This window comes from Microtus oregoni, unplaced genomic scaffold, assembly GCF_018167655.1.
Source record: "Microtus oregoni isolate MIOR12 unplaced genomic scaffold, Mior012 000049F_ref0000343, whole genome shotgun sequence".
NCBI lineage: Eukaryota > Metazoa > Chordata > Mammalia > Rodentia > Cricetidae > Microtus > Microtus oregoni.
This window is the reverse complement of record NW_024543223.1, coordinates 1,856,329-1,881,682: the sequence shown is the minus strand read 5'-3', so window position 1 is coordinate 1,881,682 and position 25,354 is coordinate 1,856,329. Positions and strand designations below refer to the sequence as shown.

The 25,354-nt window shown below is 53.9% G+C and overlaps 1 protein-coding gene across 7 annotated transcripts in view; it reads right to left on the bottom strand.

The window, feature by feature from the left end:
• LOC121436407 (oxysterol-binding protein 2) overlaps positions 1–25,354 on the bottom strand; it is a 170,557-nt gene that overhangs the window by 4,953 nt on the left and 140,250 nt on the right. For 3 of the 7 annotated variants that reach the window (XM_041636266.1, XM_041636272.1, XM_041636270.1), the window contains 11 exons: positions 13,437–13,629; positions 12,773–12,890; positions 11,261–11,324; positions 10,880–11,026; positions 9,375–9,620; positions 7,160–7,280; positions 6,802–6,905; positions 6,635–6,730; positions 6,384–6,559; positions 2,144–2,370; positions 431–1,998 (listed from right to left, as the gene is read on the bottom strand). In XM_041636266.1, coding sequence (XP_041492200.1) covers positions 1,856–1,998; positions 2,144–2,370; positions 6,384–6,559; positions 6,635–6,730; positions 6,802–6,905; positions 7,160–7,280; positions 9,375–9,620; positions 10,880–11,026; positions 11,261–11,324; positions 12,773–12,890; positions 13,437–13,629 — 1,635 coding nt within the window. In that variant the 3' untranslated portion in view covers positions 431–1,855. Of the gene's footprint in view, positions 1–430; positions 1,999–2,143; positions 2,371–6,383; positions 6,560–6,634; positions 6,731–6,801; positions 6,906–7,159; positions 7,281–9,374; positions 9,621–10,879; positions 11,027–11,260; positions 11,325–12,772; positions 12,891–13,436; positions 13,630–25,354 lie in introns of those variants that run through there. The other 4 variants (XM_041636267.1, XM_041636271.1, XM_041636268.1 and 1 more) reach the window with 3 other exon arrangements.

Here is a 25,354-nt window from a genome sequence, read left to right as displayed (position 1 = left end):
CTCACCTGGAAGCCTCTTTGGTCCATGACTCAGAAGTTAGTGATCTGAGTCGCCTGGCAACAGGGCAGTAGATGTTGCCTAGGCCACAGTGGTCAGGCAACATGGAACTCACCAGACTTTATGGAGCCGTGGGACTCATGGCCAGAGTGCCTCTACCTGGGCATTTCTGGGAACAAAGGATCAGGGGCCAGTTCTGCACCACGGCTCTGTTGATACAGGGTTACCTCTCCTCTGGTCAGCTGGTGTTCCCTCTGTCCACTGAGACTATCCCATCAGGTCTTACCCCCACCCCCACCCCCCCACCACCACCCCACTCCTTTTGCAGCTTGGGAATTGAGCAGAACAGAGCCCCACGCCTCCCATGTCCCCACATGGCTGTCACCTTTATTAGCCACACTTCATCTAGCCACAGACAGATTCTGGGACAGGGTTGTGGAAAACTCCAGAACCAAGGTTTTTATTATGGTCAGAGGGTACTTGCTCAGCCTGCTGGGAAGAGGCACATTCCAGCTCTGAGGGAGACCCGTGGCCCTGTCCCTCCCCCTCACTTCCCCCCCCTCCCCCCAGAGTGGGCACTGTAAGGCATTCACACTTGGTGTTTTCTTGCTTTCTTTTTTCATTTTCTTTCTTTCTTTCTTTTTTTTTTTTTTAGATAAAAAAACAGCCCTGGAGTAGAAAGAAAAGTCCTGCAATGATGAACTTTCCAGACCAAACTGAAGTGGGGTGGACTCAGAGGGTCTGAGGAACAGGGTTCATTTCCAAGGTTGGCAGAAGCGGCTGGGAGGGAGGGGGTCCAAGGAGAGGGTGGGGTCCAGCTGACAGGAGGCCAAACTCAGACAGGAACACCCTGTCTTCATCATTTTTCACGTTCACAGATCATAGAAATTTAAGCAAAATAGCTATTTTATATATATTTATATATCATATATATATATATAAATTAGGCAAATAAAGATGTCAGGAGTGCTGAGATGAGGACCCTGATGCCGCCTAGGGACAAGGCAGGAGGCCAGGTGTCTGTAGAGCCTAGGTCACCAGCCCAGGCTAACTGAAGGATTTGTTCCTTATTGCTGATTTGGGGGCCTGGATCTTGGCAGGAAGCACCTTTGCGCCCTGCCTTTCAGCCCTTCTTGGCCTTCTGGGGACTGGGGCACTGTCCCAGCATGGCCAAGGCCTGGCAGGGGATGCTGCTGTCAGCTCACAGCGGGGGCTGCCTCCTTGCTCCCACTGTGGGCTGTCTGTCCCCACAGGGACCCCACACACCCGTGCAGGTCGGGCAGGCTTCGGGCTGTCTCTGTGCCTGCCGACCGGGAGCATGAACAATGCGGAGACACAGCCCAGCTGGGTTTCAGATGCTCCCCACTCAAAGGGGCGGGGTTTCCGTATGTCTTTAGAAGAGCGCTTCTCGCCGGGACAGTTTCAGGGCAAGAACACACGCTTGGAAAGCGAATCTTCTCAGTCATGTGCTAAAAACAGTTACTAAACCTCATTGTTAGAAAGAAATGGAGTTTTGGTTTTTTTCTTAAAAAAGTCAAAAGAGGCTCCCTAGGAGGGGGTAGTTCCTCCCTGGATTGGGGTTAGTGACCTGAGCAGCCCAGGGGCCCAGTCAGCCGGCCTGAGTTGTGGTAACTGGGAACTAGGGTGCCCATGGGGCCCAAGTCAGTGATAACAGGCTGGCGACCTGGGGGCTGGAGAAAACCTAGGTCGGCCTTTATCCCTTCCAGGGAGGGAGCCCCCTTTCAGGGGGGAAAAGTGTGTGAATGTGTGTGCGTGTGTGTGTGGTCCAGTACTAAATTGGGTGCATTAAAGAAAAGGCTGAGGCTGTGCAGGCGCCTGTATTTGTCGCAGGAGTGGCTCAGAAGATGTTGGGGCACATGTGCCAGTCCTTCTTCTCCTTGGCCTCCCAGTAGCCGCCCTTGTACATGCAGGCCATCTCCCCGGTCAGCGGGTCCAGCCTCTTCTCGAACCACAGTGGCGCATAGCTGTCTGACTCCTTTTCTGCTCGGCAGGCACAGCGGGTGGGGTGAGCTGCCTGCTGCCCTGGCCACCTTCTCATCTCCCCCCATTCCCCTCCTCATCCCCCCCCCCAGGGGATCATCCCTCCCCATCTCACCCCCACCGCCATGCGCTGCCCCGGGCTCACCATCCTCGCCTCCGCAGCCCGCCGCGCACGTCTCCATGCGCCTTCGCCGGTTTAGGCGCTGCTTCTCCTCCAGCCGCTGCTTCTCGGTGTTGGCCTCGTCCCAGCGTCCCTTCTCCATCAATCTCTGGTCAGGCCGCAGGCGGCTGTCAGTGGGCGCTACGCCATCCTCTTGCTCGTTGAGAGTCAGGGCCAGCTCCGAAAAATAGTACATGTTCTCTGCGTTCTCCCTGCGGAGGCCACGCGGCAGCATGAGCGACCCGGAAGGAACCTTCCCTGGTGAGCTCCTGCTCTCCCCTGGCTGTCCCAGGAACCCAGCCTGCAAAGGCCATCAGCTGGGTCGGACGCGCCCTCCATAGCCCTCACCTGGCATGCTCTCTCCCACCTGCAACTGCTTCTCTACGTGGAACTTCTAAGGAATTTGTCTTTTTTTTTTTTAATAGATGCCTCATCATCGCAAGGTTTTTCCTTACTATTTTGTTTTATTGAGCGTCAGGCACAGCCAGGTCGGTTGCAGGACCTTGCCGACTTTGACCATCTAGGTCATGGCTGCCTGTGTGTTCATTGGTTGGAGATAAAACTTTGTTCGTCTTCTGGGTTTTCTGCTTTATTATCCACTGTGTTCTGTGGCTGGAGCTGCTTCTTCCGCTTGCTTTCTGCCTCGGAACGGATGCTTATCGCATTGTTTTTATGCCCCGTTTTTCTGGTGATTCTCATTTCAAAGCATGGCACTGGCTGAGTCCCAGCACTTACAATTACACTTGTAATTATCCAAGGTGTATTTGCTGCTTTCATCGTGTTTTATCTGCCCTACGGATTAGTCGGAAGCCTATTTCTTAAACGTATAACCATGCTTTGTTTTGTTTTCCTCTCCGTAATTGCTCTGGAGTCAAACGATACCCCTGGTGCACTTTTTTAGTGCTTGAACTGTGTCCGGTGGTCCAGCCGCTGGGTATGGCCCACGTGGGTGTGCTGCAGCTGGGCAACATGGTGCTCTCTGGTTAGCTGGTGATTTCCGTTGTTCAGACTTAATGCTCTTGCTTTTGTTTTCCTTTCCGTATTTCAAAGCAGCAAATCAAATTGCCCACGCTGGTTGTAACGTGGTCCCTCTCCTTTTATCTTTCTATCACCCTGTGCTACCTGAACTTCGCAACTGTGCTGTTAGGTGCAAGGTCTGTTCAAACTGAAGACTCACACACCTGGCGACCTGCTGTTGCCCTCAGTGCTCCTGATCTGTGTTTGCTGTAGTTTGCTCTGTTCCACCCTGGGACAGCTCTTCCAGCTCTGGGAAGTTTGCTCGGTTAGTGTGGACATAGCTTCCCATCCTTTATTTTCTTCAAAATTAAAAAAAAAAGATTATTTTATGTGTATGGGTGTTTTGCTTGCATGCACCATGTGCATGCCTGTGCCACAAATCCTCTGAAACTGGAGTTGTAGGCAGGTGTGAGCTGCCAGGCGGGTGCTGGGAATTAAACTGGGTCCTCTAGAGGAGCAGCCAGAGCCCTTAACCACTGAGTCATCTCTCCAACCCTACTCTTTTTCTTTTTTTACTCTTTATTTTCTTATTCAAGCATGTCTTTCATAGATTAGCTGGGAATTTTCAAAACTTCTCAATCCTATACCTAGGCTAGGGCACTTAATGCAATTTCAAGCTACACACTTTTCCAAAATGTTGGGGAGTTGGGGTATTTTATAGACATAATGAGATAGAGTGGGGATGGGACTTAAGTCTAAACAGGAAATGTGTTTCAGCTCTATCCTAAGCACAGCCTAAGGGTGACAACACATCGTGACTGTGCCGCCTGCTGTCAAGGATGCCTTCTGTGACATTTCCCATTCACAGTGACCTGTTGGAGGAGTCGCGGAGGGAGACACTGAAGCCTCAAGCTTCACTCTGGTTCCCTTGTTATTCTGTCCTCTGGACTGCAAACGAGCGTGCTTTTCTCTGTCTATAAGAGCCTGGGGGTTATAGTGCGTGCTGGTTCTTTAAGACACGGGGTCCAGTGGTTCCAGAGTGGTTCTGCCAAAGCATATTTCCACTCGGCAGAAATGCCGAAGGTTTACGTCTTCAGCCCTTCGCTTTGCTAATCAAATGAACATAAAATGGCTTCTCGCAGTGGTGTGGGTTTGCATTTCCCCAGTTACCACTGGGCTTTTTATAAAGCTGTTTTGGTGTGGTTCTGGATGCATGCCAGGTGACAGATTTCCCTCAGAGCTGTGTTCGCTGACCTGTGTGGCGGTTTTTCTCACAACTCATGCTGTCCTGTGTGAAGTTCTAATTACGACTCTGGCACATTTCCCTGTTGGATTATTTTTGCTGTATTTGTTGAACACAAGTTATTTATGTGTTAATTTTAAATTATTATTATTTCTGCTTTTTTCTTTTTTTTAAAAAAAAAGTATGTGTCTGCATGTGTGTTCCTGCATATGTGTGTGTGGGTGTCCAGGGGAGCCAGAAGAAGACATCAGAAACCCAGGTGCTGGAGTTGCAGGTGGTTGTGAGCCACTGGGCACTGGGCATAGGTGTTGGAACCGAATCCAGACTCTGCAAGAGCAGCAGTCATGTCTACCCCTAGCTTGGCTTTTTGAGACAGGGTCTCATTCTGTAGCTCAGGTTGGCTTGGAACCCCACTATGCAAACCCAGACCCTCCCACCTCACCTCCAGAATATTGGGATTACAGTTGTGAGCTACTGCTCCCCCTCTTAAATTATTTTTATGAAATAAAACCCACTTATTTATTTTTGGTGCTTTGGGCCTCATACACGCTACTCATACCTTACCCCTGCCTTGAGCTGTAACCACAGCTCTCCTTCCTAGGTTTCTTTTTTCTTTTTGAGACAAGGTCTTGCTATGTAGCTCAAGCTCTCCCTGAATTCAACCTGAACTCAAAACGTTCATGCCTCGGCCTCCTCCGTGCTGGGATCGTGAATATCCTAGCACCCAGCCCTTTCTTTTTCTTTCTAAATATTTATTTATTTGGTTGGTTGGGGTTTTGTTTTGCTGTCTATTTGTTGGTTTTTTGAGACAGATACTATCTGGTGGTTATTTTCTTATTCTACCTCCTTCCCATTTTAATTTGCTTCTTTACTTTCCTCCTGTGAGTCCAGAAAAATGTTAGTTTGGTGGTTACTGAGAGATGGAGAGATCCCCCTCTCTCAGTCAGTGGTAATGTGAATCTGTCAGCATCTGCAAGATGCGATCTGTCTGTCTTTAGGCTCCCGTTATTGCTGAGGATAGCTCTGGGGTACAGAATTTCAACAAGTAATATCTTCCTATGAATCTGGCTGCGTGTGGCCAGGCATAGTGGTACATGACTGAAATCCCAACACTCAGGAGGTCGAGGCAGGAGGATTACAGATTTGGGGCTTGGGCTACATAGTAAGTACCAGGCCAACCTGGGCTAAGTAGTGACCTGAAGAAAAAAAACCAAACTGACTACTTAAATAGATGGGAGAGCCCTCTGCTGTTTTCTCTCCAGCAGGACCTGTCTCTCTGGGACTCTGGGCTAGAAGCGCGTGAGAACGGGCTCTTGCTGTGGATCTTATGTAGCTGAGGACTGTCCAGGGAGTCTGGGGTGAATTCACACTTCCATGAGGGGCCCTGGGCTCCCTTGGGGTGACCAAGGAGTAGGTAGGCCTTCCCATTCAGTTCTCTTTCGACTTCTTGAGACAGTTCCTCACTGTACAGCTCAGGCTATCTCACTCTACAGCTCAGGCAGGCCCCAAACTTGCAACCTTCTGTCTCTACCTTTTGAGTCTGGAGCTGCAGGTCCTCCGTGCCTGGTCACAGCTTTTGCATTCATGCAGCAACAACATCTCTTCCTAAGGGCATTTGCTCCACCAACCTTGCTGTGGATTCTGTTTCCGTTATTTTTCCTTTGTAGATTTTTCTCTTTTGTTTTCATTGCAAGTTTCTCGGACAGTTTCCTCTGGGTTATTGTCAAGCTTGATTTTACCTCTCGTGGCATTGCAGGGGAAGATTCTACCCTGTCACTTTGCTCAAAGTGTCCACACGGCATGCGCAGCCACTGGATATCTTTATGCCCATGACCCTCTGGGCAGTCACTTTCCCACTGGGATGATGGCCTCCTGGCCCTGCTCTCTGCTAGATTGGATTCCCCAGACCTCTATGCACTCTGCTGGGTGGGGCAGGAGTGGCCCTATGCCTGTCTCTTCCTTGCCCTCTTTCCTCTGCCTCTCTCAGTTCCTATTCCCCAGAGCTGGCACCCCGGCGGGACTCACGGCAGCGGGTATTTCCTCCACAGCAGCTTGGCGGGCAGCGTCTGGTACACGGTCTTCTGCTTCCCGTCACAGCTGGGGCTGCTGTGCACGATCTTCGAGCACTCCATCTGCTCGTCCCACGAGCCGGACAGCACGTAGTGGGCCTTGCCCTGGCTGTCACTCACCACTCCAGTCACCTGCGGACATTGGCAGGACACATGAGCACACGCTCTGCCCTGCACCCACTGGGGTCCGGGCATGGTCCTAGTTACCTTACGGGCTGCCTCTTTGGAGAAGTAGCTGTAGGGCACGAACTTTAGCTGGCACCGGTCCTTGGTCTTGTGGTTTACGATCTCAATGTCCCCTGACTAGAGAGAGCAGGTGGTGTTCAGTGGCTGGTCCCTAAGCCATAGACCCCACATCCCCCAGGATCCCTGACCTGGTCGATCCAGAGCTTGCCCACGATGATATTGTGCACAGTCGAGGTACTCTTCCTCCACACGTAGTGATTGCCACTGGCTTGGAATTCTAGGTGGATGGCACCTGGAGGCCAGAGAGGTCAGAGGTCATGGGTCCTTCCTTGGGCTCTGGCCAGACCACCCACAGGCCTGGGATCAAGAATCAGAGGAATGTCTCTGAAGCTTAGGAAGGGGTGGGGTATAGGCTAGGTGATGGGTGGGCGGTGGAGGTGGGCAGTGCAGCCTCTCCCAGGGGCTATAGCTGGGCTTTAGATGTGCAAAGCGCTTCCCCTAGAGCTGACCATTTTCCCACCCTGGGAGCCCCGCACCCCAGCTCACCAAGCGGCATGATGGAGATATATTTTCCCCGGAACTTGCTGGCGATGGTGATTTCCTGCCAGAGGCTCCAGCCATGCTTAGAGAACACGTGGTGGGCAGCAGACGGGGGATGGTGGCTTACCTGGGATCAGACCAGCTGTGTGTGAGCACAGTCAGGCAGGCCAGCCAGGACACCTGCCCTCTGTCCAGGATGCAGGGCTCCATCCCATGTATCCCCACAGTGGGAAGCACAGTGTCCCCAGTGGAAGAGCAGCCTGTCCAGGTTGCCCAGTCCATGGGGTGAGTGAGAAGCCTCTGCCCAGCTCTAGAGAAACAGTGGGGCAGGGGAAGCAGAGCTGTGTCCAGAAGTGGAAGGTGCTGCTTTACTAAGGTTTCTGTACCCCTTACCATGTGTGACGACCTGAAGGAGAATGACCCCCACAGGCTCACGTGTTTGAATGCCTGCAACTGTTTGGGGATGACTGGGAGGTGAGGCATGGACTTTGTTTAAAAAGCCCATGCCTCTCCTGGGTAGCACTCTTTCTGCCCCAAGCTGTGGACCAAGATGTGAGCACTCAGCTGCTGCTCTGGTCACCAGCTCGCTGCTCTTGTTCCACCCAATAAGTTCCAACCCTCTATTGTATAAACTCTAACCTGTAATTGTACACCAAATCAAACCTTTCTTCACAGTGTTTTATTACAGCGATATAAAAGTGACTAAGAGGCCATGATCTGGCAAGAGCATGTAGTCCAGGCTGGCCCCAAACAGCTACACAGGCAGGGGACAGACTGGCAGAACCGAATTAACTGAGGGAAAGAATCTGGTCTGACTCCAGAGTGGGAGTCATATCAGTGTCCTGACATGGGCCTGTGTGCCCCCTATACTGGGGCCCCCTCTTATGTCACAGCATACACCGACTGCTACTCAGCCCCCAGGGTACTTGTCTGTCCTACACAGAGTGGCAGTGCCATTGGCTCTTCCTGGTGCCCCACGCCCATTCCACAACAGTCAGGCTCTGTCTGGCCCAGCCTCCTTACTCTCAGGGTGTCTCGTGGTCTCAGGGCCAAGTCTTGTTCCCGAATTCCCCTCAGGGACTTGGTGAGCCCAATGCTCCCCCATGATTGTTGTCTCTGTTTCCATGAATGGTACCTGAATGCCTCCTGTGCATTGGAAGTAGACAGACACAGCCTGTCTGCTGCCCTGAATGATGGGGGTGCTGTCCCCGAGCGGTTGTTACCTGTAATGAGGTGTTTACACGTTCAACTAGAGCAAGCCTAATGAGCGTGTGCAGGGATGGAGCCCAGCTGCAGGTCTGGGGACATGTCCACTTCAGTCTCAGGACCCCGCTTTTTCCCTGCTGTTCATACTGGATGCTGTGGACTCTCCCTTACCCCTCCTCCTCACGTTCCTCATTGCTTCCTCTGCAAATGCTGTCTTTCCTTTCAACACGCCCCCCTGGCACCTCCCCTCACCCCGTCCTCAATCTGTCTCCTGGACAGATGGGCAGAGGAAGCCGGAGTCGGCATGGGTCACAGGGATGCCTGCCTGGCTCTCCCTGTCCACCCTCCTTTCCAGACTGCTTCCCTGACCACTCTGCCTAAACAGCTAGCAGTACCACCCGTGACAAGAGCTCTGTGTCTTCCTGTCCCAGCTGTGTCCTGTGTGTTTGACCATGCCCGACACCTCTAGGGCACTCACCACTGTCTGAATGAAGAAATGTGTGTGTGTGTGGGGGGAGGGTCAGGCCAAGGACTCTGAGAGCCCCAAACCCCACATCTAAATTGTCAGCACGTTTTCTGGTTCCTGTTTCAAACTCAGTCACGGAACGGCCTGGTACGGCGTTAAGACTATCACGTGGCCACGTGTAGCTCTGATTATCTTCGGTGTGCATGTCCCAGGCTACAGCCCGCCACTTTTCAGCTCAGTGCTGACCTACGCTCTAGCCTGGACTCCCAGCGACCCCTGTAGATGACCCTCTGTTTGGGTCCCCTGTTCCCTGGCTGGGGTTTAGTCCCTCTCTCCCTGCACCAGACCTGGCTCTCTCAGAGCACACTCTCCTCCCATGCCCTCTGTGTCTGGGAGACTATGGACCTGGCCTTGCACAAGGGGCACAGATGCCCAGTTACACATGAGCTCTGTCTGGTCACGGGCTGCATCCCCTTTGTCTTGCCCTGACCATGAGCCTGGCCACCTGACCAGAGGACACAGGCAGCGCTACCTGATTCCAGCCCTTACCTGCTCACAGAGGGAACGCAGGCCCATGTCCTCCAGACGGTCCAACTCAAAGGTCTCCCCCAGCATAGGGTTGAAGGGCTTGGCGATGCGGTGCACGGTGGTGGAGTAGGAGGAGACAGAAAAGGCAGCTACCAGACACATCTGCTCCACCGAGCTGGTGCAGTTCACCGCCTTGTCCAGCAGGTGGTGGTACTCTAGGTCCTCTGTAAGTCGCTGGAGCATGGACAAGGGCTCATTGAAGTTCACCTGTGGGTGATGCAGGGAGGTGGCCGTCAGGGCGCCCCTGCCCTTCTCAGACACTGAGGGACATCCCTGCTCTGGTGGCACTTCACAGTGAGGTTCCAGTCTAGCACGTCCTGCCTTCATTTTCCCCTCAGTATCTGTCACTTGCTGACAAGCCACTTGGCGCCATCCTCTTCTACCCCACAAAAGCCATGGCATCAGGCTATCATGTGATCAGAGCTCAAAGCTCAGGCTCAAAGCCAAGAACAGTGGGTCCAGGGGTCTACAGATGGAGGACATACATCCTCCTTGTTAGGAACCATGGACTAGGTGTTCTGTCAAGGGCTCTTGTGTGCTATGCACGGTGGGTGGAAACTGACACTATTAGCCTCAGACAAGTCAGGGTTATGCTACCCTGGAAGGTAAACCTTCCCTGATAACATTAGCCAACTCTACCCTCCAGTTACGTAGTGTGAGTGTGCGTGAGCCCGCACCGGTGTGTGTGTGTGTGTGTGTGTGTGTGTGTATGTGTGTGCGTGCAGGTGTGTGTGTGTGTGTATGTGTGTGTGTGTGTGTATGTGTGTGCGTGCAGGTGTGTGTGTGCGTATGTGTGTGTGCACGCGTGCAGGTGTGCGCGGGTGTGCGTATGTGTGTGTGTGTATGTGCGTGCATGCAGGTGTGTGCGCGGGTGTGTGTGTGTATGTGCGTGCGTGGTGTGTGTGCGCGGGTGTGCGTATGTGTGCACGGGTGTGCGTATGTGTGCACGGGTGTGCGTATGTGCGTGCGTGCAGGTGTGATTCAGTTGGGCAGTGTGGACACAGAGACAAGAGATATAAAGGACGTGTGTGCCACAGAGTAAAACTGGCTAACAGAAAGTCCCAAGTGCTTCCTTCATGAAGATGGTATTGCAGCCTGGTGACACAGGACTCCAGAGGCCCTTGGGTGGCTGTGTGGCATTGCTGAATCTCCATTAGCCAGGCGTGCACCAGGGACAACCTCTGGCAGGAAGGACTGCCTTTTCACCCCCAAAGCCTACTTATCTCTGCCACCCCCATCTACCATGTGAGGACAGCAGGGACACTATGGGTCTTTCTGGGGTCGCCCAGAGCTCTGCCTTGGCTCCTTCCTTCACAGTTTGAAGGTCCCTGTTCTCTGTGGGATCATCTAAGGAACACCAAAAACCAGCCACACAGCCCTCAGGCGTTATGAGGAAAACAGCACCCCCAGTGTCTCACGTGCACCGCACCCCAGGTGCCCCGGGATTCCAGCCCAGCCGTGCCTACCGGCATGGGGATCCGAGAGAGCTCTCGGCCAATGCAGTTCTTCATGATGCTCCAGAGGTTAAGGCTGTAGTTGGGCTTGTCAGGGATGCGGACTCGCCTTTTGACTTTGCATGAATCCTTGGGTACGAATGAGGTTACATCTAATACCTGCCAGGGAAGCAGGCACTCTGTCAGCAGCCCAACCCCCACCAGCGCTTGCTCCTGACCCTCCAAGAGCTGGTGGAAAGCCAGACGCTGCTACACTGCTTGGTGATAAGGGCAGAGGCCACCTCTGCCTGCCACTTGGGAGGCAGGTCTGGAACCTAAAGGTGGCCCTGAGCTTGTAGTGCTGACACCTCCCGACCCTGAAACTGAGCGCTTCTTGGCTCTTGAGTGTCCCACCTCACGTACATTATCTGCCGAGGTCCAGTCCACAGAGGTTGACCCAGTTCCACCCTCGGCTTTTCTGCAGGAAATGAAGGGGAAGCAAGTTACAAATTCCGCATCCATCTCTAACCCCACCTACCTTCTATCTAGACAGCACTGCGGTATGAGGGCAGCCCAGACGTATCTTATCCAATGGTCCATCCAATGGGACACTAAAATGAGGACTGGGGGACCCAGACAGTGATCTGGAGAGACCCTATCCACCACGATTGCTTACAGCATTGAAGTCCCATCCATCAGGACTGGCTGCCCAGTCTAGAGTCCTTGTACCCAGGACCAAGAAGAGGGCAAGTGGTAAGTGCCGTGTCTGGGAGAGCCTGGTAGAAGCCCCTGGGCCCCTTTGTTCCGCAGACATAAAGTGTGTCTTTATCTGCTTCCCACACTGGGATGGGTCTGATGAGTCTCTGCTCTCCTGACACTTGTGGCATAGATTGCCACAGCACCAGGGACACCAAGGCTGAGGGCCCAGGCTCTAGGAGCCTATTGACGGGCAGTGTGGGGCAGCCAGGCAGCCAGACCAGGGGACTGTAGGGAGCCCAGAGCCCTCAGGGCAGGGATAGCAGGACAACCCCAGTTAGAGTCCTAAAGATGGCACTGCTGGTAGCAGGTGGACAGGAGTTCATAGCCAGGCTATGCTAGCCTCGGGTTAAAATGCTATTGAGAAAGAACCTTTACCTTTTTGTTAAAAGCAGCTCTGGCTGGCCCTGGCTAGCCTGGAGCCCCCGATGCTGACCAGGCTGGTCTTGAACTCCCAGGGATGCACCTGCCTCTGCCTCCAGAGCCCTGGGATTAAAGGTGTGCGCCACCACCCCTAGTTTCCCCTCCCCTCTAAACTATTTTTCCTGGGAAGTAGTTTCTTAGCTAAAACACATGGCTGGTCGACAGCCCTTTCCCAGAAGACTCTGGGGCAGGGAAATGATGGAGCATGCTGGGTCACCAGCCTGAGCCCCTGACCGTAGCTCCTGTCCAGCCTGCCCACTTCCCGTTTGTCAGTGCACGTCACTCCGTGGTCCTTTCCTGTGGACCTGAGAGTCTGGCTCTCTCACCTGGGAATCCAGAAGCAGCCCAGATGAGCACTGAACCGGGCTTGGCAGTAGAGAATGAGACTGGGCATGTCCTCAGATAACGACAATGACACTGAAGGGGGTGGCTGCTGCCTGTGCTGTTCTGAGCAGCTGGGCTTTGCTGGCTCTTTCCCTCTCCACTTCTTCCCCCCGGGCTGGAAGTGATCTGGTCAGTATCCTGGCTGACCTCCAGGTACAAAGCATTCGGGCATTTTTTTTTAAAAAAAATGTAACAAAGAATAGGACATAAGCAATACACTCTTGCCTGTGATGGAAAGAGTACCCCAAGGGTAGAGCTGTTCAAAAAGCCAGGTGTAGCCTAAGAACCAGCCAGAGACACTGCCCCAGTGCAGAGGAAAAGCCCCCAGCCACAGTAGCCGTCTCTGCTCACTGCGCGTCCTACCTGTCTTCTTTGGCCTCGGTGATCACGGTGATAAAAGATGCAGAATCCTCCATGGCATCAAAGTACTCAGTATCTTCATCTTCTTCACTGTTCTCGCCTTTGGAAGTCAAGAAGCTTCCTAGACACACAGAGCCGCTCCGTTTGCAGCTGCATCCTGACATCATCCCCTCTATCCTGCCAGCTACACCTGCCCCACTTCAGACACCTGGCCCTGATCACCCTGCTCCGTGGCCACTCTCCTTGCGTTGCTGGGACAGGGCATTCCAACCCATCATTGCTCAGACACCTCCTTCCAGAAGCACCCAGATTTGCCCAGGTTTGCTCAGCCTGCCTGTGGCCCAGCTTTTCTGCTCAGGGCACCTGTGATGCTCCTAGCCTGATGTTAGGTAGATAGCCACCTGACTTCTGGGCAACCCTGTCCCAGAGAGAACAGCTGGGCTCACTGAACATTTAGGACTTTGAACGTAGACATGGTGTGTGGGACTCTTGCCAGTTGGCGGCAGGTGTGGGGCATACAGCACCACAGCCAACAGTCTGAACTCCTCAGGACAAGACCACATGACATGAGGTCACTTTAAGGGACAGGTTTATGGGGCCCGAGGGCTGTGCTGGAGCATGCCCACCCACTTGCCCGCCTGCCCGCCAGCCTCACTTTCACACGCACCCTCGCTGAGGCTCTTGCTAGGGTTGGCCGGCCCACCGGGGGTGTTGCAGAAGGCCCTCTCAAGGCTGTTGTGCTGCTTGGCCAGCTGCTCAATGGTTTCCTCCAGGTGGACGCGCTGCTCCTGCTCATAACTCAGAGCCCGCTGCCATTTCCGGCTGTGAGTCTCTGCTAGTTCCAGGAAGTCCTTGCAGGCCTGAGAAGGACCAACCACCATGTAAGCATCAGGCTGTGACCTGACCTGGTCAGCTTGCATCAGTCAGATCCCGTGGCTAGGACCTCAGCTGTCTGCTGGAATATCCTTACAGGGTGCTAGGTCCCCAGTGGGATCCAAGGTAGCCTTAGTCTCTTCAGCTCTTTATTGGCTTTGGTCAAAAGGGACAGCAAGCCACATAGTTCCTGGCTCAGAGGTTAACAAGCCTTGTTTGAGAAGAACCAGGGCAGGCTAGGCATGGTGGCCCAGGCCCGAAACTCCACCCACATGGGAGGCTGAAGCAGGATTGTAAATTCAAGGCCAGCCCAGGCCAGCTGGGTGACTTAGCCTTAGTAGAAACAGGGCTGGGGGGCTGGAGAGATGGCTCAGCTGTTAAGAGCACTGACTGCTCTTCCAGAGGTTCTGAGTTCAATTCCCAGCAACTACATGGTGGCTCACAACCACCTATAATGAGATCTGGTGCCTTCTTCTGGCCTACAGGCATGATACTGTATAAATAAATAAATAAATAAATCTTTAAAAAAAGAAGGCAATACACCCTTTTTAAAAAAAAGAAATAGGGCTGGGACTATAGCTTAGGAAAAGAGGCCCTAGGTTCACCCTCCAGAGAAATACACACACACAGAAAAGGGGGAGAGGACTAAGACTGGAACTTGCTACCAAGCCACCAAGTCACTTTACCGTCCCTCTCACATACTTCTGCCTTTTTATTTATTTATTTGTTTTAACCATGGGGGTGTGTTTTGAAACAGTCTCACTATGTAGCTGAGACTGCTGGTCACTGACTACATAGCCCAGGATGATCAAGAACTCACAACCACCTTGTCTCTGCCTCTTGTGTGTACTGGGATGACAGGTGGGTGTCTCTGTGCCCTGCCATTAACTTTGCTCTGGCCTCATTTCTGGGGCTGTGATAAAAATGCTCCCCCAATAACAACTGAGGAGAAAAGGAGGTTATTTAGCTTACAACTCCAGGTTATGAGTTATCCTAGCAGAGAAATCACAGTGGCGGGTCTTCAGGAAGATATATATATCCAGTCAAGGGCAGGAAGGAACAGATGCATGCATGGCTACTTGCTTACTTGGCTCAGGCCTGTTTCTCTACTCGTACACAGTTCAGGAATTCTTGCTCAGAGATTGCTGCAGCCCACACTGGGCTGGGATTTTCCCTTATCAATTAACTCAAGACAATGCCCAACAGACATGCTCACAGGCCAACCAAGCACAGACCTTAAGACTTTCTTCTCAGCGGATTCTAGCTTGCATCAAGTTGACAAACTAACCATCAACTTAGTGCTTTTAAGTTCTCTCAAGTTTGTGGTCCATTACATCCAGATTCTTTTTGCATCCACAGATGGTCCCACTATATTCTTATGCGGCAGGGTTGGCTCATCAGCTCTGTTCTCAGCTGCCCTTGCACAGGCTGGCTGGTCTAATGCAGCGACCACTAGACTTGCCCTTTCATGGAACCTTTAACTAGCAGATGGGGCATGGCTCCTGGGCCCGCGCATGCTCGGGTGTTCTTAGTTGCCACTTCCCCAGCACTGCTGCCCCACCCTTGTACTAAGCCACCAGACCGCTGGGTGTCAATACCTGTTGCACACTGGGACATGGGAGCAGTGCAGTGCCATTTCAAAGGGCTGTGAGGAGGGGCAGCGGTGACACAGAGCGCTGAGGGTCCACTCTCTAGACATGACCTTGTAGGCCATCAGCTGCATCTGCCCAGGCACCTAGTGTTCATGCCCTCAATCCCTGGGCTCCTCCGACCTCCCCTCCAGCTCAGGCCAGGAAACTGCCTAGCTCCTGCTAAGGCCAGGTCCACTCAGTGGCTGGCCTCCACAGCTGCATGTCACTGAGTTTGTTTCTGTCTGTATGGACCCTCTTCCCATGGGGTTCCCAAATGATAGTGAGTGTCGTAGATTCATGCCAGCCCAGTGAACACTGAAACTCATGGAAATGGGCAATGATCAGAGGTGTTCTGCGGGCTCCTCTGGGCAGCAGGGATGGACCAATGACTAGCTCCTCCAAGGTCGGCAACCCCCTGCAGCCTCAGTGTAGTGCTTGAGGGTTGGTTGCCATGGCGCTCTCCTTTAACAAGCATCATTCTAGAAGTCTCCCTCTGCCACCTTCCTGCTAAGACCTATGGTCCTGACCCCATCTGAAGAGGCGGAGGCCGACGTGAGGCACAGCGTGAGCTACCTGAGGAAACCAGGAGAGTGGGATGGGAAATGACAGGCGACCAGAGGGATCGAGCCTGGCAAAGCCACTCAGCTCACGTCCTCACTAGGGGACGGGACAACAATGTTCACAGAGCTATGACAACTGACAGAATGGCAGCCAGACCCAGTGGCTTGACCAGAAGGGACTCTTTGCTCATTCTGTCCCATTAATAAGACACAGCAAAGTAGGGGCAGAGTGTCCTTCTGGGCAACCCAGGAGCATTCCAGACTCTCTTGGGAGCGCTGTGAGGTGAGTGAGAAGAGACAGCCACCCCATTACAAAGTGATATGCCAGGGCTCTGAGGCTGCACAGCAAGGAGCTAACAGGGGCAGCCCAGGAAGATGTCCGCCTTGGCTACTGCTCCTGTGGGACTCATGTCCCCGTCACTCACTCTTCATAAGCTTAAGCTTGGCCCCAGCTGGAAACAGTCCCTGCCACCTGGTTGCTGGCCATGAAGAAAGGCCCTGACACTTTAGGGCTGGCATCACAGAAGGTGGCAGATGGGGATGTGGGAACCTCAACAGAGGGTGCAGGGTTTTGGGGAAAAGGTACTCTCATCTCCAGGGTGGGCCCAATGGGGTGATCCCTCACCCTTCTCCATGCTGCCCCTTGACTGAGGCCCTAGAAGGCACTGCCCAGGTCATAAGCAGATTGGGAATTGGAATCTGTCCCCTCTACACAGTTGAACCACCTCCCACCAAGAGATGCATACAAGGTTCTCTTGACTTGGGTTGAATATTGAGCCCTGTGGTAGCTGAGAGCTAAAGGATGGCCATAACTCCCGTAAGTGCACACCAGAAGCCGCGTGGTGTGGGCTTCCACATCCTTGCCACCCATCTCCTGGGCGCCACTCCTCCCCAGCCCTCGTGTGCCCCACCACAGTCAGCCTCTCTGCCGCCATGAACGCCCACCTGTATATTCCCACAGGTTCCTGACCTGGCAAGCCTTCCCCAGCTTACAGATGTGCGGGGCACGCTTGCAGGCACTGAGGTAGCCATTTCTCTAGCACGCACCAGCAAGGGGAAAAACATGGGCTTGTCTGCAGCCCCGTAGCAGGTCTGGGGTCTGAGTCCCTGTGTATGTCACCTGTGTGATTTCCAGGGTACAGAATCAGTGCCGCTACCCTATGCCATGAGGCTGGATCTTTATTGCTGTCCCCAAGCCTCTTGATGGCGTAGATCATGTGGGATCCACTGGTCTTCCAAAGGCGGAATGAAGTCTGTGGCGATGCTCACGAACAGGGATGTTGGTAGTAGAGGGCAAGCCCCAGCCCTGACCTCAGGGAGGTGGTAGTGGGCTGTCTCAACGCAGCAGCAGATTGCTTGGACATACCCTGGCTATGTGTGACCTCCATCTACCTTGAGGTTACCACAGGGCCCTTGGGTACAGAAGGACAGGGAGACGAAGTCAGGCACCCCACAGATGGCTGGGCCCCATTCGAACCACGCAGACCCCAGCGTGTCACGGTCGACTGTCCCACACACAGTCAAGGAGCTCCCTTGGCTGGACCATGGTGGACCAAAGGCTGTTCTTACTGCACCAGTGGGCTCCGTGCCACAGACGGGCTGCCCTGGTTGGTTGTGGGCATCAGATGCCCATCTACCCCCTCTCCCAGCCCCAACACACCTACCTGGTATCCATTCCTATCTCCCAGGGTCTTCTCTGCTGCCACTGGCTTTCTGCAGGCCTCATCCTGGCCACACCATGAACAGACAGGAGCCAACCCGGCCCTGCCGCCCCAGAATGCTGAGCTGGGCAGTGCCCTAAGGGCTGTACTCACTAAGCTGGATTAAGCCTGGGGCCCAGCGGGGGGGAGGGGGAGGAAAAGCTTGGCTGATCCTGTCAAGGCTGGACAGGGTCACAGTTCCTGTGAGATTCCACCACACTATATCTAGGCCCAGAAAGTTCCTTTCCACCTATCAGCAGATGGCTCACCCGAAGTCCCCCCTTTCACACCCATGGGCTCACAGCCTGGATCCATGGAGGCGAGGTGGACGGAGTCCATCTGGGAGCCAGAGTCAACATCTGGGCCCCACATGCATAGTGCTTTGCTTCTCATCCCATTTAGCCCCTCTACCTCCGAGAATCAGCATCCTTATGGGAAAAAGGACCCGCCCTGGGATGCCTACACTGTCTATGATTCTATGGGGTCCCTCAGGATGGGGTGAAGTCTCAATTCCCAGACACTGCCCCTTTGTACAATTCCCCACGGTTGTGAAAGGGTGACAGGGAACACAGGTACTCCTTAGTGGCAGAGGTGCAGGTTAAAGCTCTGGGCTCCCGACAGGGAATGCATGGAGCCTATTGAAGTGCCCCCCAACGCAGAGTGAGAACCTCAAAAAGGAAGGTCTACCACATGGGCCTGGCCCAGCTTGACTCCAGATGGAGAGTCTCGGCTCTGCCCACCCACTGGGGGCTCTCCCTTTCTTCTTAGCAGCTGCCCCATGGGACACAGCTTCTGACCTGGAAACCCCCACCTACTGTACCCAGGAGAAGGGCAAGCTCTAATCGCTTTTGCTGTTCCTAATCCTAATCCTGCCAGTGACCTCATGGTTCCTCTCACAGGCAGGAGCAGCAGCCATGGGGTCAGCCTGCCTGGGCCCTCTGCCTGGCCTATGTGGCCTGTGGCAGCCCAGGCTCACGGGGGTCTGTGTAGTGAGAACCCTGCTGGGCCTGGATGTCAGTGTCCACTCTAAAACTCAATCTGCACGGTTACCTTCATCACCCATGATATGAGGACAACTGGGAGCTGGGATGAGTAGCCACTGGGCTCACAGAGGACGTGGGAGATGGTCAGTTGTCCAGAGGGAGGGTCCAGTCTGTGCTGCCGACTTTGTCTTCAGTCACTAACCACAATAGAACCTGATAACCCTGGGTGAGGGGATGAGAGGAATGGCTGCTTCCATTTGTGCCAGGCCAGGACCTGCTGGGACCTGTCATGCAGCAGGTATCTGTTCTCTGTGGGTACTTGGGTATCTTAGCTCCTGGGCAGCTGTCTCCCCACGATGCCAGGGTTGAGGCTGCCTGGCTACCACGTGGATCCCTTTATAGCCCCAGATTCCTGGAGATTCTTGCTTTTCAATGACCTGGGAGCTCAAAGGCAGTAAATGGAAAAGAGATGGCAAGGACACAAGTCTCCCCGAGTGCCCCCACTTGGCTAGAGCTGGTAGGCACACTGGGACCCACTGAGGAGTAGCATGCAGGCCCTATGTACACAAGAAGAACAAGCTGAATGCAACCTCACAGGTGGGAGGGAGCAGCGCTGCCTGAACCAGAAGTTACTATTTTGAAAGTTGTCTGTCCATCTTAGGTGTCTGGATTCAAGAGTGGGGACCGAGAACCTATAATGGGAGTCCTGGGGTCAATTCAGAGCCTCTTGGCCCGGTGAAGCAACTATGCTGGGGTGCCTTCCTGGTCCATTCCAGGTCAAGTTCTAGGGCAGTGAGGCCAGGCCACTCGTCTGGGCAGCATCCTGGTCTGGTTCTAGACCTCCCCTAACCTAGGTGGGCCCTCTCGGCTGTGACTCATGTTCACCAGTAGGGAGGCAGCTCTGTGCTTCAACTGAAACTCCAAAATAGCCCTTTCCATATTCAAAATAGTTCACCCCTTGCGGCAGGAACGCGCGCCATCTGGCTGCCGGTTTACCAGCTGATTTGAGACAATTCTGGAATCTATTTTTAATCCACCTCCCCAGACCCTGAGCTAGCAAGCTGTCAGGGATAGCATGCTGGTCAGCTAGCAACAGCCTCTCCACGGTCCCAGAAGGACCAGGGCACGCTGCATCTCATGCCCATCCCCTGCTGGGCTCGCCCAAGGAGCACCATGTGCCTCCCGGTTGGTGAATCAAATGAGGCCTTAGGGAAGAAGTCCCAGCCATTCCCAGTAGCAAGTGGCCCTTTCTGCTACTTTCCTTCTTTGTGTGATCACCCCCCAAAGAGACCCTCATGGCTTTTTAATTTCTATGAAATTGAAGTACTCAAGCGTGTGGGGTGTACATATCTGTCTGCATTCATTTGCCTGTCCTAATGTCCCATCCTGGTATCTGTCTCCCCTTGGCACCTCCTATACCCCCAGAATATGTCACTACATTCTGACATTGCAGCCTTCTCCAACTGGATCATCCTTCCAGGTCAAACCGAGCAGGTGCCCCTACCCTGTGGGCTCTCCCAACAACCTTGTGTCAAGATTTCCCAGGTTCCTGCCATCTGCCTGTTGCATCCTGTGAGATGCTTGCTTCCTTGGTAAACTCCAGAGTTAGCCCTGCCTCTCTCTATCCCTCTGTGCACTTGGATGATTGCCAGTCTTTTACAAGGCTTCACCTCAAGCCAGTTCCGCCCACTTTTTCTGCACAAGCCCTCCTCTGGAGACAGATTCTGGGGGATCCCTCTGGAACCAGGGTACGTGGTGGGTGTCAGAGAGCAAGTGTCCTCGTTCTCTTGGGTTGGGCTTGTACTTTGATGCCCATTTTGATAGCCTTCGTTCTCACTCAGGAGGCATCTCGGCTGGCCCTGTCTTCAATTCAGAGTGGCACTGGGCATCCTTTAGGGCACCAGTTCCCTTTTCTCTGTCCCCAGGATGCATGAAATGTCCACAGATATCTGTCCTTGCTCACTGACAGCCTATTCTCTAAGCAGAAAGAGTTGCTCATTCTCAGAGGGAGACAAAAATGACCGCTCTGGGCACCCAGATAATACAGACAATGATACAGTAGTGACACCAACTTCACCCGGCTACAGTGAGGAACAAAGTCTTGGGCAGAAGAGGGAGGTATGGCTGTCACCAAGCAAGCAGAGTGAACCCCTACTACACCACAGGCCTGTTCTTCCACCTGGGCCTCTGGCTCCATCACAGAGCTGAGCGTCAGCAGAAACGAGGGAGCCTGACAGCTTTTCCCCTTCGCTTTACAGGACCCAGCGCCCAAATTGTGCAGCATGCACAGACCCAGTCCTTTGCCTTAAGCCAAGTGGCAGACTCATGTTTCCCTGAGAGGCATGTCCTGAGAGGATTGAGACATGGGGGCAATGAGGACATGTCCCTGTGCTGAACGTGACGAAGAACCTCTACATGGTACACAGGTGTTCGAGGATCTTCCACAACCCTCAGCTGGTCTACTAATGCTGTGAGATTTTCCCTAAGTGGCAGGCTATTTCACAGCTACCCAAGCAACCATTCAGGCAGGATTTGCCGGGTTGGTGTTTGTCAGCCGAAAAATTACCCGCTGGGGGTTCTGCCAGACACCGGGCAACCCATTCATTTGCTTCCACTTTCTTGCACAGTTTCCCTTGGGTTTTTTTCTCTCTCTGGTTTGCTGAAGTCCTATGTGCTGGGCCCTGTGCCAGGCACAGGGGTTACAGGACAATGGGGCTGCCAAGGTCCTGCCCTCTCAGGGAGTATGGGCCAAGTACTTATGAGACACTGTGGGCCCATGGATGCTGTTGAATGCTGAGGAGGGGATGCAGGAAAGCAAGCTTGCCTGAGGTTTTCCTGCCCTTCCATTTCCAGCCAATGGGAGGTATGGGCTGATTTCCTCCCATGAGGCAGCAGGCTGTGTCTGCTCTGGAAGCACGAAGACCTGGGCTCACCTCAGCACTATGACCCTATGCCTTTCTTCCTCCCGCCAGGGCCTGTTCTGCGGCCACTACTCCTCTGCTCCCAGAGAATAGAGATGTCAATGACTGGAACCTGAGAGTCATTCTCCTGTGGGGTTGTGGCTGGCTGGACCTGGACTGACTTCCCGAACTCTCTTTCCACTGCATCCTCCCCACCCCACTCAACCCTGAAGGTCCACCACTAATATAAGTAGACAATGAATGCATCACTAGGAAGGATTGCCCGGCTGTGATCTCCAGGAACAGGAAGGGCCTGCCTGTTTCCTGCTGCCTCCTCCAGCACAGGCCTGGGTTACGCGCCCATTCAGCAGGGCCTCCCTAGCTATCCAACCACATGACGACAGTCCACAGCAAGGAAGGATAGCACAGCATCAGGAAAGGCATTTCCGCGTCTTTTGGTGTCCTCGGACACAGGAAGAGGCATGCTGGGTGGGAGATAAGGGTGCTGTCTTGGCTTTTGGAGAGCAGTGGGCACGGGACCACTAGCCACAGAGCCTGGGCTCTTGGGAACTGTGCAGGGACTTTCTTCACGTGTCCCACGGGTGGTTTAGAACCAAAAGTCCAAGGGGGTAAAATGGCAGGCCCAGCCTGGGTAAAAAGCTGCTGTTTGCTTCTTAACCTCAGGTGGGGGAGGGGTTCCCAGCAGGGCTTGTCCAGGCCAACCAGCTCTCACTTTTTGTTCTAGTAGGACCCAGGCACAGACAGATGTGGACAACACAGGCACTTGTTAGGGCCAGGGGCGGGGTAGGGAGGGGCAGAGAGAGTTCCAGACTTGGGTGTGGGCTGCCAGAAGTTTCACTGTCAGGGCAGGGTGGGGAGTGCAAAGGCAGCCAGACCTCCACAGTGGGAGGACCACCTGAGGGCTTCATTTGAGGGGCTGGGAAAGGGTGGTTGTACGTTCAGCCAAACGCTGGAGGTGATTTCCATCTCTTGAGTCCCCAGCCGTCAGCCACAGCTATCAGAGGTCCCATGGCAGCATAAGGCAAATGGGGGCCTGGAAGACTTACCGGAGGCATTTGGAGGTATTTGGGGCTGGGAGGGTGGTGTAGTGGCAGAGCCGTGCTTAGCGTGTGCACGGCCCTGACTCCATCCCCAGCAACAACTCAACACACCAAGGACTCAGAGAGTAAGGCAGGCAGGAGGAGGCTTCTGCTTACCCACGCTCCAACCCTCAAGAGCCATCGTTTCTGTAGTGGGCCATCCTGCAGTTCTGGCTTGGTACCCAGCTTGGTGACTCTGGGAGCTAGGGTGGCTTTTCTGAGTCTTGCTTTGCACTCCAGTGCTAACTCCACCATAGTACCAACAAGGTAAGCACACAATTCGAGGGCAGGAGTAGAAAATTCCTGTGGTCGCCACAGCTCCAGGTACCGGTGGTCTGCTTTCATACAGGCATAAAAGCCAAGCCCTGGCCAGGGATGACTCCTATGTCTCAGGACCCCCGGCAAGCTTGCCTATGGACCTTAGCACCCAGTGGGGGTCTGGACATGTGATGTCTGGCAGCCACACAGGCACCCTGCCAGAGCAGATGCTGTTCTGCCAGGTAAGTAGTGGTAGTCATGAAGCTTCCCAAGAACAAGCTGGGCCTCTGGGCTAGTATAGGCTACAAGTGTCTATCAGCTAGCCTTCACCCTGTTCCCTGATGAGATGCCCTGGGTCAGGTTCACGTTAGCCACTCCACGCCGCAGATCCCATCACTTGAGGCACACCGTCCTAGGATTCCCTGGGGGGCTAGACCTGGAAACAGGCCTCATAACCAAGCTGGGGGGCTGTGTGCTCTATAAAGCATTTCACTGTGCACTTAGACTAGGAGCTGCTGTATGGCTTTGTAGACACCGATGATAAAAGACGTCACTAGAGTACAGCCAGCAGCGAGCATCACTTTCTCAGAGAGGACAACCCCCCTCCCGGGTCCAGCAATTTCCATCTAGGAAGGCAACGTGGGCAGGGGCGGCTCCCAGATAGATGGGTCAGGGGTAGGAGCAGCCAAAAACACAACACACACACACACACACACACACACACACACACACAGAGTGGGTCACTGACCAGGGCCCACACAGGTGGCTCGCTAGAAAGAGGATGGTGAATGGGGGCAGCCTGACGGTGGGAGCCAAACACAGGGCAGCTACACACAGCACTGCAGCCCAGCATCCCTCACTGTGTTTATCACTGGCCGCTGGCCACAACCCCGCACACCGTGGGGTCTGAGGACAGACACTGGCATAAGCATGTAGGGGACATATTGTCAGTGTCTGGAGGAGGGCGCTCCTGTCTGTGCTCAGCGCTGGCCCTCAGGTCACAAACTCCCAAGGCTCTGGCCGGGCCCTGGCCTGAGCACAAGGAGCAGATGAGGGTGGTGAGTGGCCCTTCGGCTCCATCGTCACGCTGCTGACACACTTCAGAAGCAGCCCAGGGTAGACTTGGACCTGCCCTGACCTCTGAGCTGCAGGGACGGCCCCCCAGCTGGGGCTATTCTGGGTCCTGGCATTGCCTGCTGTCACCCGGTAGTCTGATACCCCTTGAGCCATATTTGGAGACCCCTGAGCTCTTTGTAGCAGTCTCCATGTCTGGATACTGCCTCTGTCTCAGCGCCATGCCATGCTGGCTCTTTAAGCCTGGTGCCTCTGGCTTGGATGTGCACCTCCAGGGGAGTCCACGGGACGAGACCGTGGAGGGTGGAAGCCTGGGACCCCTCAGCAGGCAGACTGAAGAAGGCCTGGAGTGAGGTCATATGCAGCATTCCTGTCACCACAGAGAACTCTTCCCAGCCCTCATCCCTAATAAGATGGATTCTGTGGCCCAGGAGGCTATGGGAGTCTCAGTGTGCAGACGTTGGTCACTCGTTCTATGATTGGGTTGGCATGACTGTCAGCAGGCCCAGCTCTGCTACCCTCTGACTAAGGAAGTCCTTGCCGCCCCTCACACACGTCTCCTGTCCCCACGTTTTTGGGGTGTACACAGGGAAAAAGCAGGAGCAGCTGTGAGGGCCAGAGTCACAGCAATGCCCCATTATGTAGGCTGAGCAAACCCACTGAACTGCCATCTCAACTTTAGGCCTTGGCTTTCTCCACCCATGCGTGCCTTGAGCAGACTCCACAGCCACTCCATTTTATCAGGTCAGTCAAAGGAATATCCTAGAAGGCCGGCAGCCATTATTACGGGAGGCTAACATAGAAGAATTGCAATGAATTTGAGGTCAGGTGGCCAGGCTAAGTCGCACACCATCCTGGCTTTTTATCAACTCGACACAAGCTAGAGTCATCTGAAAGGAGGCCACCTCTGTTGAGAAAATGCCTCCGTAAGATCTAGTTCCAAAACATTTCCTTAGTTAGTGATTGATAGGGGAGGGGGAGGGCCCAGCCCATTGTGGGTGATGCCATCCCTGGACTGGTGGTCCTAGGTTCTATAAGAAACCAAGCTAAGTAAGCCATGATGAGCAAGCCAGTAAGTAGCACTCCTCCATGGCCTCTGATTCAGCTCCTGCCTCCAGATTCCTGCCCTGCTTGAGTTTCTGTCCTGACTTCCTTCAGTGATAGACTACATGTGGAAGCGTAAGTCAAATAAACGCTTTCCTCCCCAACTTGCTTTTTGGTCTTGGTGTTCCGCTGCAGCAATAGAAACCCTGACTAAGACATTGGACTAGACTTTGCTTCCCCTGGGGCCGGTAAGATGGCTCAGTAGTTAAGGCACTTGCCACTCACTAAGGCTGCCAATCCCTCACCCGCCCCCGGAATCTCCACGGTGGAAGAAGGGAACAGATCTTAAGTTGGCATGCTTGTGAGAGCGCGTGCACACACACACATGCACGCACAAACACACGTATGTGCACACACAAACGTACACACACACACATAGTATGCATGCACTCACGCGCACAC